The sequence below is a fragment of the Myotis brandtii genome, unplaced genomic scaffold, assembly GCF_000412655.1.
Source record: "Myotis brandtii unplaced genomic scaffold, ASM41265v1 scaffold463, whole genome shotgun sequence".
Lineage (NCBI taxonomy): Eukaryota > Metazoa > Chordata > Mammalia > Chiroptera > Vespertilionidae > Myotis > Myotis brandtii.
Genome location: NW_005367694.1, coordinates 308,659 through 324,732, shown reverse-complemented (window position 1 = coordinate 324,732; position 16,074 = coordinate 308,659). Strand labels below are relative to the sequence as shown.

At 48.2% G+C, this 16,074-nt stretch overlaps 1 protein-coding gene across 2 annotated transcripts in view; it reads right to left on the bottom strand.

The window, feature by feature from the left end:
- Nucleotides 1-16,074, bottom strand: part of TMEM120B (transmembrane protein 120B) — a 47,777-nt gene that overhangs the window by 7,331 nt on the left and 24,372 nt on the right. For both annotated transcript variants that reach the window (XM_005875440.2, XM_005875437.2), the window contains exons 2-6: nucleotides 11,800-11,918; nucleotides 9,252-9,368; nucleotides 8,317-8,376; nucleotides 7,677-7,772; nucleotides 4,584-4,673 (exon numbers count right to left, since the gene is read on the bottom strand). In XM_005875440.2, coding sequence (XP_005875502.1) covers nucleotides 4,584-4,673; nucleotides 7,677-7,772; nucleotides 8,317-8,376; nucleotides 9,252-9,368; nucleotides 11,800-11,918 — 482 coding nt within the window. The remainder of the gene's footprint in view (nucleotides 1-4,583; nucleotides 4,674-7,676; nucleotides 7,773-8,316; nucleotides 8,377-9,251; nucleotides 9,369-11,799; nucleotides 11,919-16,074) is intronic.

Genomic DNA, 16,074 nt, shown 5'->3' with positions numbered 1-16,074 from the left:
AAAACCTCCCGACAAGAATACAGAAATCATAAGAGCAGGGACTGGCTCTTCCTCATCCCTTCTTCTCTTTGCAGTCCCATTACAGCTCTGGGTGTAAATCAGGTTCAGACAATGGCCTGTGGGTCCCTCAAAGGTTATGGTGAAGGACAAGGCTTTTTCCTTTATTCCTAGCATGACCAGCACTAGGTAAACAGTAGGAAGTAAATGTTGAAATGCATGAGGTGATGCCCAGGAGGTGCAGCTGGGGAAAGCCACACCTGGTCTGGATGCCACCAGCACAGAGGGGACAGGAGATGGCTGCAGGTGCCACGGGAGTTCATGGGACAAGATAAGACGTCCACTCACTTCCCAGTTCCGCCTCTCCCTCTTCGTGTCCCTGTCTTGCCTGTCAGAGTCTAGGAGGCCCCTGGCACTGGTTTTCTGATAGAAAAGGCAGTTGGCCACCTCAGACTTTTAGCTTGAAGAGCACCCAGGAAACCTCTCTGGAACCTCCCCAGCTCTCTGCGAAGCCACACACAAGTCCTTGGGTCCTGGCAAGTCCGTGCCCCTTTGTCCTCGTCGCCAAACTCTCCGGAGAAACACCCTCTCTCCACCTGGGAGTGGCCTGAGCCAGACACAGGCTCTGGGCAACAAGCTTGGTTGAGCAGCAGCTTTTCATTTCACAGCTTGCTGTGCCCGTAGCCCATCGATGACAGCTGCCACTCAATGGCACTGGGAGAGGCTAGACGTTGCTTCGTCCCCGGCCCCATCGTCCTTCTGCACATCCCAGGGCTCTGGGCAGGTTTTGTGCACGTGTGTGTGTTTATATAACATTTTTATTGTGATACAGTTCAGACCCATACAATTCACCCATTTAAAATATAGATTCAGAGTTGTGCTACGTCACCACAATCAGTTTTAGGACATGCTTGTCACCCCAGAAAGAAACCTGCACCAGTAGCAGTCACTCTCCGAGCCTGTTTTGGACAGAAAGGATATTTGCAGGGCGGGCGGGCTTTTTCATGAGCAGACAGTAGATGCCCCGGGAAGCATGGAGCACTCCTGCCAGAACGTAGGGACATCAAGTCCTGGTGTCTGCAGACTGTGCCCAGGAAGACCACAGCCCCCCTACAGGACACCTTGGCCACATCTGGATGTGTGTGGAGGATACCGCACCAGCCACTATTCATCTGCAGGCCGTTCCTGTAATCTGGGCAGTTGGTGGAATGGCTTCTACATTGAGGCTCCCTCCGTTGCCAGCTACCACTATGTCTTAAAAGCTTGTTAGAGCCAGGTGCCCAAGGCTGGCTAGCCAGAAAAATGAATATGATCCCTGATTCATTGTTTGTTCTGGCCCAGAACTAACTGCAGGAGACATCTGCTGTTTTGCCTGTCTGTCAATCACCCCCATTTCGGTTCCAGGCTTCAGCTTTCTTTCAGGGAACCTATTCACGGCCACTCCCAGTCAGGATGCTTGGGTGCAGCTGAATAATATAACTGGGCACATGACCTAGAGCCAGCCACAGTGATTGGCTCAGGGATGAGCATGTGACCTGTGCCTAGCCAATCAGGAGTCTGTCTCAAGATTACAGCTAGATCTGCGAAGGAAAGGGACTCTGGGGTTGCTGATCCAGTAGGATGCTGACCCCGGCTGCTGGGAACCAGAGCAGGGGACAACAGAATAAGGAGAAGGAGGAGGGACTGTTAACATTGAACCCTTTTTACCTCCTTGAACTATTTATATGCTCCCATAAATCCCCTTCATGTTACTCCTATCAGGTGGTTTTCAATCATTTGCAAATCTGCAAGGGAAGCTGACTTGCTTATCGCACTAACTAAGCTAATGAGTTACTTCTCACATGGGAGGCATCAGACACAAAGCAAGGGTGGCTCCGTCCCACGAGGGGGGAGTCCCCCACCTCTCTAGGCCTGCTTCCCTGACCGTACCTCTAATTCAGGTCCCAAGTGCAACAGGGAACAAGATGACAGAGGCTCAGTCACACCAAAACTGGGCACCAAGTCTCCAGGAAGCCATATGGCTCAGCTCCACCTGTCCTCAGAACACGGTAAGGCCCCACGGACCCTGCCTCATCACAGAGCTGGGGTTGAATTCATTTCCACAAAGACCATGGGGCATTTATGGGGCAGCAACGCTGAGCGCCTGAGCTGACCCTGGGATGCTTCAGAGGTGAGAAAGGTAGAGCTCACCCCTTTCTCCTCCTCACTGTGCTCTCTTACTGGTTTCTTAGCTTTTCCCTCAAGGGCCAAGTGTGAGGGGGCAGAGCGGCCCCACATGCAAAGCTTTGCATTACAAGCTCAGAGACAACACTTCCTGCTGTCCCATCAGAGCACGCATTCCAGAGAAGCCCTGGAAAAGCCCCAGCTAAAAGCGTTAGGCAAATATTTAGGCTTGGCTTTGGAACCCACTTCCTCCTTTTGTCCCCTCCGATTTTCCTGGTGTGCCCCACATGTGCAGGGACCTCCCCTCAGTCCTGCTCCCATCCATGGCTTACCACCCTAGAAAAAGAGCTGACCAGAGTAACTTACTAAAGTGTTAGTGACCATCAGAGACACAGCATGCCCCGAACACTCTTACTCTGAGTCCATCAGGAGGGTGAGACTCCAAGACTGACGGCACAGGAAGATCATTAGTAACCAGGAAGCCCTGCCAAATGCCCTGGTCCGTTTCCCCACTAAATGCTACCCTGGCTCCCCTCCAACCAGACCTAAAAGCAGAAAGCCACTATTCACCAAAATTCAGGCAAACTATGAATGTTATTTATTGGGTAAGATTTTCTACTTCGGTGTTTCTCAAAGCATGGGGTGTGTATCACTGAGTTGTAGATGACATTTGAGTGTAACACTAGATCAAGCATGTCAAACTCATGCTTGCACCAGATGATACTGAATTATATCTCTTTCCGTTCTCCTGATTAAGTCGAGGAGATGGTCTTGGTTAGATGCTAGTATATCTTAAATGCGTCTCTACATCCATTCGTCTCCCTTTCTGCACATGAACAAACACACATAAGGAAAAACACAAGCCTCAAGCCCAGAGCCTTCAATAAATTAGACAATGAAAACAAAAAGATATTTTTATACTACTTCCTCTTTCCTGTAATTGATGCTGGTTTTCCATGTAAAGTGGTGAAATAAAGCTTCCTTTTAAAACAAATATTTATTTAAGTAAAAAAAAAAAAGGAGACGGCTGATTTAGAATGTGGGAAAAATGATGCCCTGACCGGTGTGGTTCAGTTGGTTAGGCGTCGTCTAGCGCACGAAAGGTTGCAGGTTCGATTCCTGGTCAGGGCACATGCTGGGATCTGCGCTCAATCCCTGGTGGGGGGTGTGCAGGAGGCAGCTGATCGATGTTTCACTCTCAAATTGTTGCTTCTCTCTCTCTCTCCCTCTCCCTTCCTCTCTCTCTAAAAAGCAATTTTTTAAAATTTAAAAATGTAATAAAAAATAAAATGTGGGGAAATGATCATCTAGGTGATACAAGGACATGGCAAAAATGGCGTGGATGGGACAGGAATGAGTGCAGTTTGAGAAACACTGATCTTTTCTAACAGGCTACATGCTACAGGGCTGTGTACTTAGGAACCGCCGTTCCTCTGTCCTTACCTCATGGCTCTATGTCCAGAGTAAGGCCCTGCTTAGAGACCACTGGGCAGAAAAGTGAGAAGGTGGCAAATTATTTGAGGGTTTGGATTAAATACATGCTCCTGGTTGTTCTTTATAGCCCCTGGGAGGGAGGAAGGAGGAAGGGTTTGGAAAGTTGTTCCTTCGTGTTTTGGGAAATGATAGGGACAAGAATGGTGTGCAGAGGTTCAAATGGCCACCCCAAAAAGGAATCATAACTGTGGAAAGTAGGTCCTGAAGGGGGAAGGCAAGCCATGGATCTCAACAGAGTCCTGAGACTCCTCTCCCTGTGGGGGACCATCCCTCTTGTCACCAGAATCCGCTCATCCACTCATCTAGTGACCTCATCCCAATTTTCCTGTGGGGAACCAGGCCCTCCTGACACTCAGCTTCTAGGTTTCCAATGACAGCTAGAGGGGTGGGCAGGAGGCTCAAGCCCAGCCAATCAGAGAAGTGCATTCTCTGGCTACAGTGATTGGCACATGATCTAATGAACACCAAGAGGACCCAGTGAGACACCTTGCGAGAGAGGAATGTGCCCTATTTTGCTGGGAATGCTAAAAATAAAGACGTGAGCTTGGAACTGATAACTCTACCTAGAACCTGAGAATAGACATCACAAGAAGGCAGAGGTGAGAGACAGAGAGAAAGCGGATCCTGATGACACTGAGCACCTGGATTAAGCCTTTACCTGCGTCAGCCCCCAAGGACCTGTTTCTTAATATGAGAAAATAATGTCCTGTTATATTGAGTTAGGGTTTCTTGTAAACACGAGACTGACCATGGCAAGCGAGGCTGCTGCAGTAGCAGGCACGGTTTTCCTCCTTCCTGTGTGTGAAATGTCACGGCTCCCCGAGGAGGAAGGGAATGCAGCTGAGGGTAGCAGCCCTCACCTGCCTCTTCCATGACAGAGTTCCCTTTGGCTGCCGCTACGCCCCCCATAAAGCTGGGCCCCCAATTACCTCGAGCCGTTGCTGATAAGAATACTCTCCCGAATCGTCAGGGTGCAGTAATACCACACCAGTAGGAAGTTAAAGACTTCGTCCGTTACCCTGTGGGGAGAAACAGCCCCCGGAGGGGAGCAGGCATGAGAACCAGGGACGGCTGTCCCAGCCCCACTGCAACGGAACAGAGAACCAGGCCAAGGGCTGCTCACACAGGGGGCCTCCAGAACCCCCGGATGCCCGGGAAGGCAGAGGGGGTCTGCCCCTTAGGTGTCTCTCCCCCTAGAATGCTCATGCCCCCTCCTCACCTTCCCACCTGAATCCTACCTGCCCTTAAGGCTCTAGCTGAGGTTTCCCTCCTTCCCTGACCACCCAGCCCACAACAACCTGTGGGTGGGGCACCCAGCAAGGAAATGATCTGAAGGGGGCAGAGTAAGGAAAGAAACTCCTGCTCCCAGGATGCTCAGGACATTAGGCTGTGATCTTTTCCCTGCCTGCCCAGCGTAGCGGGAAATAACGGTGGCCATAACGACTGCTTGTGTGCCAGGTCACATCTGAATGCCATAGGTGTACCTCATCTCATCCTCACCACCGTGCTGCTGGGTAGCTCCCCTTTTCCTCACTTTAAAAAAAACATTTTTTTTTTACTGTCTACAGTTTTATATATGTCTCCTTTTTCCCCAATTGACACCCCTCCCCCAGTCATATGCATGCATACAAGTCCTTAGGTTGCTCTCTAACCTCCCCCGCTTTCCCTACCATTTGTCTCTGGATCTATTCTTGTTCATCAAATTATGTTGATCATTATATCCCACATATGAGTGAGATCATGTGATATTTATCTTTCTCCGACTGGCTTATTTCGCTTAGCACAATGCTCTCCAGTGCCATCCATGCTGTTGCAAATGGTAAAAGTTCCTTCTTTTTTATAGCGGCGTAGAATTCCATTGTGCAAATGTACCACAGTTTTTTAATCTACTCATCTGCTGATGGGACTTTGTCTTTTTAAAAATATATATTTTTATTGATTTCAGAGAGGAGGGGAGAGGGAGAGAGAAATAGAAACATCAATGATGAGAGAGAATCATTGATTGGCTGCCTCCTGCACGCCCCACACTGGGGATCGAGCCTCCAACCAGGGCATATGTCCTGACCGGGAATCAAACCGTGACCTCCTGGTTCATAGGTCGATGCTCAACCACTGAGTCATGCCAGCAAGACCTGTTATCCTCCCAAAGCAGGGCAAGGTTAAGTTATTTGCCAAAGGTTAAGCATCAGGACCTCAGAATATGACCTTATTTGGAAATTGGATCCTTGTAAATGTAATTAGTTAAGAGGAGGTCACACTGGGTTAGGGTGGGCCCTAAATCCAAGGACTGGTATCCTCCTAAGAAGGTCATGAGAGAGACTCATAAAAACACAGGGAAGGAGGCCACCTGGCAAGACTGAGGCACGTGAGGCAGAGACCGGAGTGAAACAGCTTTAAGCCACGGAACACGAAAGGTGGCCAGCGACCACCAGGAGCTGGAAAAGCAAGGAAGCACTCAGCCTGCAGAGGGAGCACCGTCCCACCCACACCTCATTTCAGGCTTGTGGCCTCCAGACTGGAGAGGATCTGTTTCTGTTGTTTCGAGGCACCAGCTTGTGGTGCTTGTTACGACACCCCTTGGAAAGGAAGACAGAACGGGGTGGGGAGCAGTGGGAACATCCAGGCCCTCAGTGAGCCCTGGAACTGACTGCACAACACACCACAGGTCTGCCCTCTGAGGGCCCAGAGGTCCCAGCACAGGAATCTGGTTGCTCATTGAGAACTTTCACCCCCTTCCAGAGGGGCATGTGAGCTGGCATTACTGATGGGTGCAGCCTTTGCCCTCCAGGGAAACGGGCCAGGCCCAAGGCAGCAAGGCAGGCACGGGTCCAGGGCCTAAATGAGCCTTTGTTTTGGACATTCAAGTGGCCAGACCAGCAAGTGGACTCCCAGCCAAGCGTCTGCTAGGAAATAAACCCTTAACACCTGGGCCAAATGCCCAAGCTGTGCTTGGCCGCCTCCCCTGGGGCAGAAAACCACATGGAGACATGAAACCCCCTGGGGCAGTGTGGCTTCAGCCCCTGGCCTTGTCCTCAATGCACTGCTGGGTGGCACATGCTGGACAGAGCCCTCCACGTACAGTGTTAACACGTGAGAACCCTGTGAGGTGGGCACTGGTGTCACCCTCGTTTTACAGATGGGGACATGGAGGCCCCCAGAGGGAACCTGCCTATGGTAACAGCCAATTAGTCTCAAAGCCACGAGCAAACCAAGGTTCTCTGTGACCTATTCCCTCTCTCTTTCTTTCCTTGCTTTTTGTTCCCTTCCTCCCTCTTTCTTTTTGTAATTGAGATATATAACTCACATACCATAAAATTCACCCTTTTAAAGTATACATTTGGTGTTTGTGTGTGTGTGTGTGTATTCACAATGTTGTGCATCCATCACTACTACCTAATTCCAGAACATTCTCATCACTCCCAAAGAAACCCATACCCATCTGCAGTCCCTTCCCATTCCCTGCCCCCGCCAACCGCTGGCATCCACTAATCTATTGTCAGTCTCTATGGATTTACCTGTTCTCAACATTTCACATAAATGGAATCATACGCTATGTGACCTTTTGTGACCAGCTTCTTTCACTTAACATACAAACGGAGGTTTACAGTTTTCTTATGGAAAATAACACCATCATTAATAAACAACAATACGAGAATAAACTCTGTGTTTCACATACTCACAACTGTAAACCCACTTTTGCCTCACCCTGTAATGTTTCCCAGATTCATCTGTGCTGTAGCCTGTGTCAGAACGTCATTTCCTTTTACGGCCAAATACTATTCCATTGTGCGAACATGGCCAAACTGGGCTTTTTCCTGACTGCACTCGAGGCCTCTGCAGCAGCCCTTTAGTAGATATTATTGGAGGGATTACGGCGAACAGGACTGCTATTTCTCATGAGAAACGGCCCTTCTCTATCGACACCTCATCACACAAACACGGTGGATGCAGGAGGGACCCTGGATCCCTCCCTCACAGTCCCCTCTCACCCCAGCATGTCCCCCACTGCCACGCTGCCTTACCTGTAGTGAAGGACAAATTGACAGGCCACAGCCCCCAGGAGCAGGATGATGGTCAGGTAGAGCTTGAACTTCTCATACTCGTCCTTGTAGGCAAATCTACGGCAACAGACATGCCCGGGAAAGGTCGCGTGACTGTTACTACATTTATGGTAGTATAACTACATCCCATTGGGGGCAGGACCCTTGCCCCATTGGATCCTTGACATACTGCCAACCACACCCCATTAGGACCTTGTGATCCCACTAAAGGAGAGACTGGACCTTAAATGAATTGTGACGTCAATTAGGGAGCGAGACAGGGTCCCCTCCCCCAAAACGCCACGGCTCCACCTCCCTAGAAACTTGACAGATTGTGGCTGGACACAACTGTCTGCTTCCCAGGAGAAAAGTGTATGAGACGAGACGAGGAATGGAGCAGAGCCATTTCTCACGGGAAACTGGCGGTCCTGTCCACCCAACATATGGAACCCATGAAGGAAGCCTTTCCCAGGGGCTTAGTCAGAGAGACCAAGAGCCAGAGCACCACCTGTTAAAGTTTTTTCCTTTACGCAGAAGTTCTAGCTTGGTCCCACCTCCCCTGAATTGAAAGCACAATGCCTGGGTTCTGTAAAGCCAGTGGGTGGGCGTCTGGGACACTTACTTGGCCTGGTTGCTGAGGAGGGTCACGCTCACGTTGCCGAGGACCAGATTCAAGTAGAGCCTGGAAGGAAAGACCTGTGAAGTCGCCACGTCCCTAACAGCCCTGGGGGCAGCCCCAACCAAAAATATTCAAACGTAATAGGCATGCACTGAAAAGCCAACACAGAACATACGATGCTAAACTCAGCAGTACAATGGGCCTCACATCGAGTTCTAATAACGATTAACTAGAGAATGGGAGGACTGTGACACTTGACAGTCATGAATGACCCGTTTTCCTCCCCATATTTCCCAGCTTCCTTTGCAGCTAATGTGAGCATGTGACTAAGCGCCAGCCAATGAGGTGAAGGTATATGTACAATATCTAGGTCAATTTAAAGCAGGCTCTTTTTAAAATGAAGGCATAACCTTCAAAAGTACATAAGTCTTGCTCTGGCTAAGTAGCTCCATTGGTTAGAGCATTGACCAGACACACCAAGGTTGCAGGTTCAAAACCCATCAGGGCGCATTTTTTATAAGAATCAACCAATGAATGCATAAATAAGTGGAACAGCAAATTGGTGCTTCTTTCTCCCTCTCCCTTCTTCTCTTTTTCTAAAACTCAATTTTTAAAAAAGTACACAAGTCTTAAGTATACAACGTGATAGATTTGTACATATTTATGCATCCCTGCAACCAACACCCAGATCAAAGAATAAAACACTTCCAGCCCCAGAAGGCTCCCTCCCAGTCCCGCCCAGTCAGTGCCTGACCCAGAGTGTCCATGGAGAAACATGTGAGGAAGCCTCCTTCTCTTTCCTGCCCTCACTTCTGTCTTTCCCCCTCAACCTCAAGCCCTAATGGGAAGGTGAGAATTATGCAGATCAGGTATCCTAGACCTGGGTGTCTGCCCCAGCAGGGGGTGGGCAGTGGGGTGTGTAAGTTCCCAGCTCCTACCCATTCTTCTTGGGCAGGTAGGCCTCCATGTCAAAGAAGATGTTCTGCCGCTCCTTGATGGTGACATCTATCTGCTGAACCAGCTCCGCCTCCTCCAGACTGGCACGGCGCTTGTACCTGCGGTCAGAGGTGTGGGCATAGAAGAAGCAGGGGCGTTACCAGCCTGGAGAAAAACCTGGAAGCTCTGGCCACTGCCCTCCCACTCTTCCCTCTCAATGTTTCTCGCAATCTCAATCTCCACCTGTATTCCCTGGGTTTGATGCAAGCTCCCTGCTAAGCCTTGTGACCTTGTGAATGTCTTTTAACCTCTCTGCCTTATTTTCCTTATTTAAAAAAATAGGAATAATATCAAGACGACCTTCTGGAAATACCACTGCGACAAGAAAATGAGTAAATGCAATTTAAAGTATTTAGCACAGTGGAAAACTACTAGCAATATTATTCCTCTCACTATTCTTTTTTTCCAAATGACTTTGATTTAATCATGGGGAGTAAACTAAATGGAAAGCTTACAATAGAGAAGAATTATTATATGTCAATGTCTTTTGCAAACTAAGCTGGGACACAAAGGGACTGGGGCTCTGCTCGCTATTCTACAGGAATAAGCTGAAGATTACTAAGAGGGAGACAGGATGGCACTTTAAAAGAATAAGCAGCCTGGCCAGCGTTGCTCAGTGGTTGAGCTTCGACCTATAAACCAGGAGGTCACGGTTTGATTCCCAGTCAGGGCACATGCCCGGTTTCGGGCTCGACCCCCAGTGGGGCACGTGCAGGAGGCAGCCGATTAATGATTCTCTCTCATCATTGATGTTTCTAACTCTCTCTCCCTTTCCCTTCCTCACTGAAATCAATAAAAATATTTTTAAATAAAAAATAATAAAAATAAAAGTATAAGCAGTCAGGGGGCTGGGTAGAGGTGGGCAAAGGGTAGGGCGGGGAATGGGGACATCTATAGTAGTGTCAACAATAAAAATAAAATAAAAAAAGAAAACAGCATAAACAGTAAACTAATCAAGGTCTAATTATTAGTCTTTCAAGACTAGAAAAACAAGTCACAGACATTCTGGGAGCAGGGGTTGTCTTCAGTGTAAGAACCTAAGTCAGGGGCCAACCTTCTACCCAGTGGTTCTCAGTGGCCATGTCTGGAACTTTTTGGTTGTCAAGACCGAGTGGAGGGTGTTACTGGCATCTGTGGGCAGAGGCCAGCAATGCTGCTAAACATTCTATAACGCACAGGGCAGCCCCCGACAGCCGAGAATTATCGTTCGTGCCAAGGCTGAAAAACCCTCGGCAGATGTAAGAGACTCTGAAGTCCTGCCATCGGTAAGATGTGCTTTTCCAAGAGTGGCGATGTCACTGCATTAAACCATTGACACTTTACCCCACGACTAATGGGCCTCCGTTTCCCAAATGGTCAGCTAAGGCTAGGGGTACAATCAATAACCTTCCCAAAAATTGTCCACGAGGGAAGGGAAAAAGTGACCCCGAGCCACACACTCTGGAATAGAAGCCCATGTAAGTGACCTGGGACAAGCCATTCAGAGCCTCAGATGTCTGCCCGACTGAGGGATCACAGCATCCACTGGACCTGTTCGCCTACGGGGGATGAGAGCACTTCCGAAACCAGAAAGACACAAGGACTGGAAACGGAACATGTAATCCTGGCCTCCTGACCTCAGTGATGAGCTCAAGTGTATCTCCACCAGGGAAGCCAGACCTCTTACCCCCTACATCAGACAGCCTGGTGTAGGGAGCCCCCACGGGCCTGAGAAGTGTAGTTAATGTTTACCTGCCCAGCAGGACTTCTTATAACAGTTTTCCTCTGGGGAACTACCTGTCATCCTCTTCCCCCTCCATGTGGTTTAAGTAGGGCTGCCCCATTCCCAAGGTCCATAAACTAAGCATATGACCAAGTCTTGCCTAACCAGTCTTGGTGATTTGATTGGTTCAAAGAATGGGCACATGACCAATTCCAGGCAATGAGAACTGCTCCCAGAACTTGTGCTAAAAGACAAGTTCTCCTTAGGCTGGGGTGCCCAAGCCAGTAGGAAGAAAGGCTGCAGGATATGAGCCTGGCACTGCTGGTGGCCATCTCAGTGACCATGAGAGGATGGATGGTTAGTCATAGAGTGAAGCCAATCTAGGGAAATGCAGAATTTAGAGGAAAAAAACAGATTCCTAAAAACATCCTTTGACCCCTGGATCCTAAAGCCACTTCTGGGTTTTTTCCATTAAAATTTCTATTCTCTGTCTGGCTGGCATGGCTCAGTGATTGGGCATCTACCTATGAACCAGGAGGTCACAGTTCAATTCCTGGTCAGGGCACATGACCCAGGCTTGATCCTCAGTGTGGGGCATGCAGGAGGCAGCTGATCAATGATTGTCTCTCATCATTGATGTTTCTATCTCTCTTTCCCTCTCCCTTCTTCTCTGAAATCAATAAAAAAAAATTTTTTTTTTAAAATTTTCCATTCTCTGCTCAAGCCAGTGTTGAGCTGGGTTTCTGACCCTTAGAACCAGGGGAGCTTTGAATCGCAGCCCCGCCTACCTCTGGAGCGTGCGCTTCAGGTCCTTCAGTCGCGTCTTATGCTTGCTGATGGAGCTGCTACACAAAGTCTGGAGCGCAGTCAGCTCCTCCAACTTCTGCCTGTAGATCCTGTGCGTTTCCTGAGGGATGGAGCAGCCCGGGCAGGGCGTAGAGGAGAACACCAACAGGTCATTTGTCATTGTTTGTGTCAGGGGACATGATTGCAGAGCTCACAATTTGACAGCTAGGACGATACAAGTACAACTATCAAATCTGTGGCTTAGAAAACTGGGACTGGAATTGGGGAAGGTGCACAGCACAGCCCTTGTGTAATAAGGAATTACTGTTTTCTTTCTTGCCCAAGTCCCTTCCTTCCTAATGGTAACAGCAACTAGGTCTGACTTTGAAGGGCCACTTCTTGTCAATTCTTAGTCCAGATGGTTCCAGTAGAGCTGACAGTCCTCATTCCAAGAGTAGTCATGTGATCCAGGCCTGACCAATCAGTATCTTCCAATCCCTTGGCAACTGGTTCAAACATGGACACAAGGCTTAAATGGGCCACTGAGAGTCAGCCCTGGGACCCTGCTGGAAGAACTGGTGTAGAGATGCCCTCTTTCTCCTGGGTTTGCTCATCTGATAGCATGTACACATGGGGTTGCTGGGTGGGGAGAGCCTGCCTAAGAATAAAGCCAAACAGGAAAACAGACCTGAGACATGGTGAGAGACAGAATTCTCATAGCCTCATTTCAGCCCTTGGATCTAACCAGGTCTGAGTGTAATGCTATTCAATACTCTTGGTTATATGAATTCATAAATTCCTTTTCAGTGAGGCTGGTCTGAGTTGGGTTTCTGATCCTGGCAATGAAGAGAGTTCTTACCACATCAACTAAGGAAAGGTCATACCCCTTCCCTTACAGCCAACCCTGCCTACCCCGGGCACAGTCGCTCCAATTAACTCAATACCTCATTCCTGGAAATAACCAGTCAGGGCCACAAGAAATACAAGAGACTTTGCCCCAAAGCTGGGAGAAAGGAACACAGTAACTTCTCGGCATTGCTGCCACAACAATGCACCTCCCCCAAATAGTGCCATGTGCCGGGAATCAAGCCCTTGCCTCTAATCTGATCACCTAAGACAAATACTAACCATTTGGAGAAACCAATGTGAGGGACGGGAGCCATGAAATTAAATACAATAATCCAATGAACACATTTAAGTGGCTGGAGGAGAACTGTATTTAGTAGAGGGAGAGAAAAAGGAGATGGTCCAACAGTGAGGACAGAGCCTAAATTCTCATTCATGCCTGCCAAGCAAGGTCCCTAAATATGCAGGGTAAGCCAGCAGATAAGGGAGAAGTGAAGAAAATGAAATGAGTAGATAGCAATTAGGGGGAACACTGAAGCACGCGGTGAGCAAGTCTCCCTTGGCTCCCAGACGAGAGGGCTCAGTCCCTCAGATTCAAACAGTATCATACCGTTGCTCCTTGCTGGCCTCCCAGAGAGGAAAATCCCATTGCTATTTTATTTAACTTTTTATCTTTAAATAATTTCACACTTGCAGAAGCATTCTAAGAAGAGTAGAAAGAACTCCCCTCTACCCTTCACCCAGATTCACCAACTGTTAGCATTACACCATCTTTCCATATTTGCTTTACGCACCACCACCACCACCACCACCACCGCCACCCTCGCCGTGTGTGTGTGTGTGTGTGTGTGTGTGTGTGTGTGTGTGTGTTCTTTTTCGATATCAGGCAACAGGAATTTATAGCCCACGGGCCAAATCCAGCCAAATCCAGATTTTTGTGCGGGCAGTAAGTTAACAATGGTTTTTCCTTGGTTGAAACAAATCAGAAGAATAGTTTGTGACATGAAAGTATACGAAATTTGAAATTTCAGTAGCCATAATAGAGCCCAGCCACACCCGTTCATTTGCATATTGTCTGGGGCCTCTCTGGAAACTACAACAGCAGAGTGAGTAGTTATGACAAAGACCATATGGCCTGCAGAGCCTAGAGTCCTCACTATTTGGCTTTTGTGCCAAAAAAAAGTCTGCCTCCTCCTTTTCTAAACCATTTGGGAGTTAGCTATAGATAGACAACATGCTCTTTACTCCGCAATCCTTCGTTGTGCATTTCCTAAGAATGATGACATTCTCTGACATCCACAGTACAATGACCAAATTCAGACAATGCAACCTTGATCCCACACAATACCATGACCTCACATCTTGCTAACTGTCCATTGATGGCAATGTCCCCCCAGATCCCGGACCCGACTCAGGCTCCTGCCTTGTACTAATGCTTGCATCGTTAGCCTCCTTTAGTCTAGCACAGCTCCTCAGCCTTTCTCTGTCTTTCGTGACATCCACATTTTTTAAGGAGTTGAGTCTAGTTTTGGGGCATGTCCCTCCGCCTGGGTTGGTCTGTTGTTTCTTCATGATTGGACCTGGGTTATGCTGTTGGAGCAAGAATGCCACTAAAGTGACACTGTGTCCTCAGCGTCTCCCATCCGGAGGGACACAGTGTCCGTGATGTTAACGCTAACTGCTTAGAGGAGGCGGTGCCACCTGCTTTCCCCGTTGCACAGCGACCAGCTTTCTATCTGTAGTTAATAATGAGCGATCTGTAGAGAGACAGGCTGTGTTTTAATCACTTTTGAATTCTTCAGTCCCAAAACAGCCATCCACTTACAACCAATATCTACTGCAGTCTAGTCAGGGGGTCTCCATGGGGAGGACGGGGGCAGAGACCCCCTGACTACGGTCCTCAAGAAGGTGGGGCCGTTGGACTGAGTGTCCGGGCAACATCAGCTGCGGCTCCTGGAAGATAAGAGCCATGTGACCTCCATGGCACTCTTTGGGGTTGGGTGCCACCACGGGGAGATAAGACCAAGACTGCAACATCAGCAGCCAGATGCTTACCAGGCCCTCTTCAGCTTGAATTAATATTTAATTTCAAAGTAAAATGGGAAGACATTATCCTTATAAAACATTAAAACACAACAGTTATGGCTGGAGTCAGCTTTGAACACATCCCTGTCCTTCTCCCCCATCCCCAGAAGTAACCACAGTTGCCAGTTGCTTCTAGACCTTTTCCTATGTATTCTTCCAGACTGTTCTATGTATCTACATATTTCTATATTTTATATAGACCTATTTCTATATATACACATAAATATATAGACATATATGTGAAAAACACACTTGCAAACACTAATTGTCCCTAATATTTATTCTCCTTTGCTGCGTTTTACCAAAAGGACCCCACAGACCTATAGCTAGACATGTGGCCTACAGACTACATTTCTCAGCCTCCCTTGCAGCTAGAGGTAGCAGTCTGACTAAGAGTTCGCCAGTGGGAGGTGGACAGAAGTGATGTGTAGTTCTGAATTACATTTTTATAAGGGACTGCTTGGCCTCCACTCCCCCTTCCCCTGGCTGGCATATGGCAGCTACGGGTCCCGTTACATTGAAACCAGAGATGAAAGCTACATGATACAAATAGCAAAGCCCACTGTGCCTTCCCTCGCCAAACCAACAAGGATCCCACATGACCTCCTATGACGGAGCTTCCAACCTGTAATGGTTTAAAAACTTGATCGCCCATCCTTTAGCAATCCTCACATCGAGAGGTGGGGGTCTCTGTTCTCTCCCCTTAAATATACGTAGGCTTGTGGCTGGCTTGACCACATAGCTAGATAGATAGATGATAGATATATATATAGATAGAGCAAAAGTGACACTATATAATTTCTGAGAACATGTCGTAAAAAGACATATGCTTTGGCCTTACTTACGGAAACACTCACTCTTAGAGCAAAAAGTTCAACTACCCTGAGGCTACCATGCTGTATGGAAACCCTAATTACATGGAGTCGTCACAGGTAGATACTCGGATAAACAGTCCTCACTGGAATGACAAACCTTCTTGTCATTCCAGCTCAGGCACACAGAGGCACAGAAACCTCCAGATGACTCCAGCCCCAGCCATGGGAGTTACTGCCAGCTATTCAAGTCTTCCCAGCCACGGCCTCTTGGCATCACAGAGCACAGTCAAGTTATCCAGACTATGCCCTGTCTAAATTCCTGACCCACAGGATCCATGAGCAAAAAAGCAGTGATTGCTGTTTTATGCAGTGACAGGTAACTGGAATAACACTCACCCTGGAACATACCTCCCTCTGGACTGTTCTGAGAGAGAGAAAGATGATACCTCATTTCAGCCTTTTTTTATTTGGGGATCTCTCTCTGTTATAATAGCATAGCTTATACCCTAAAGTACATACTTTAAAAAAAAA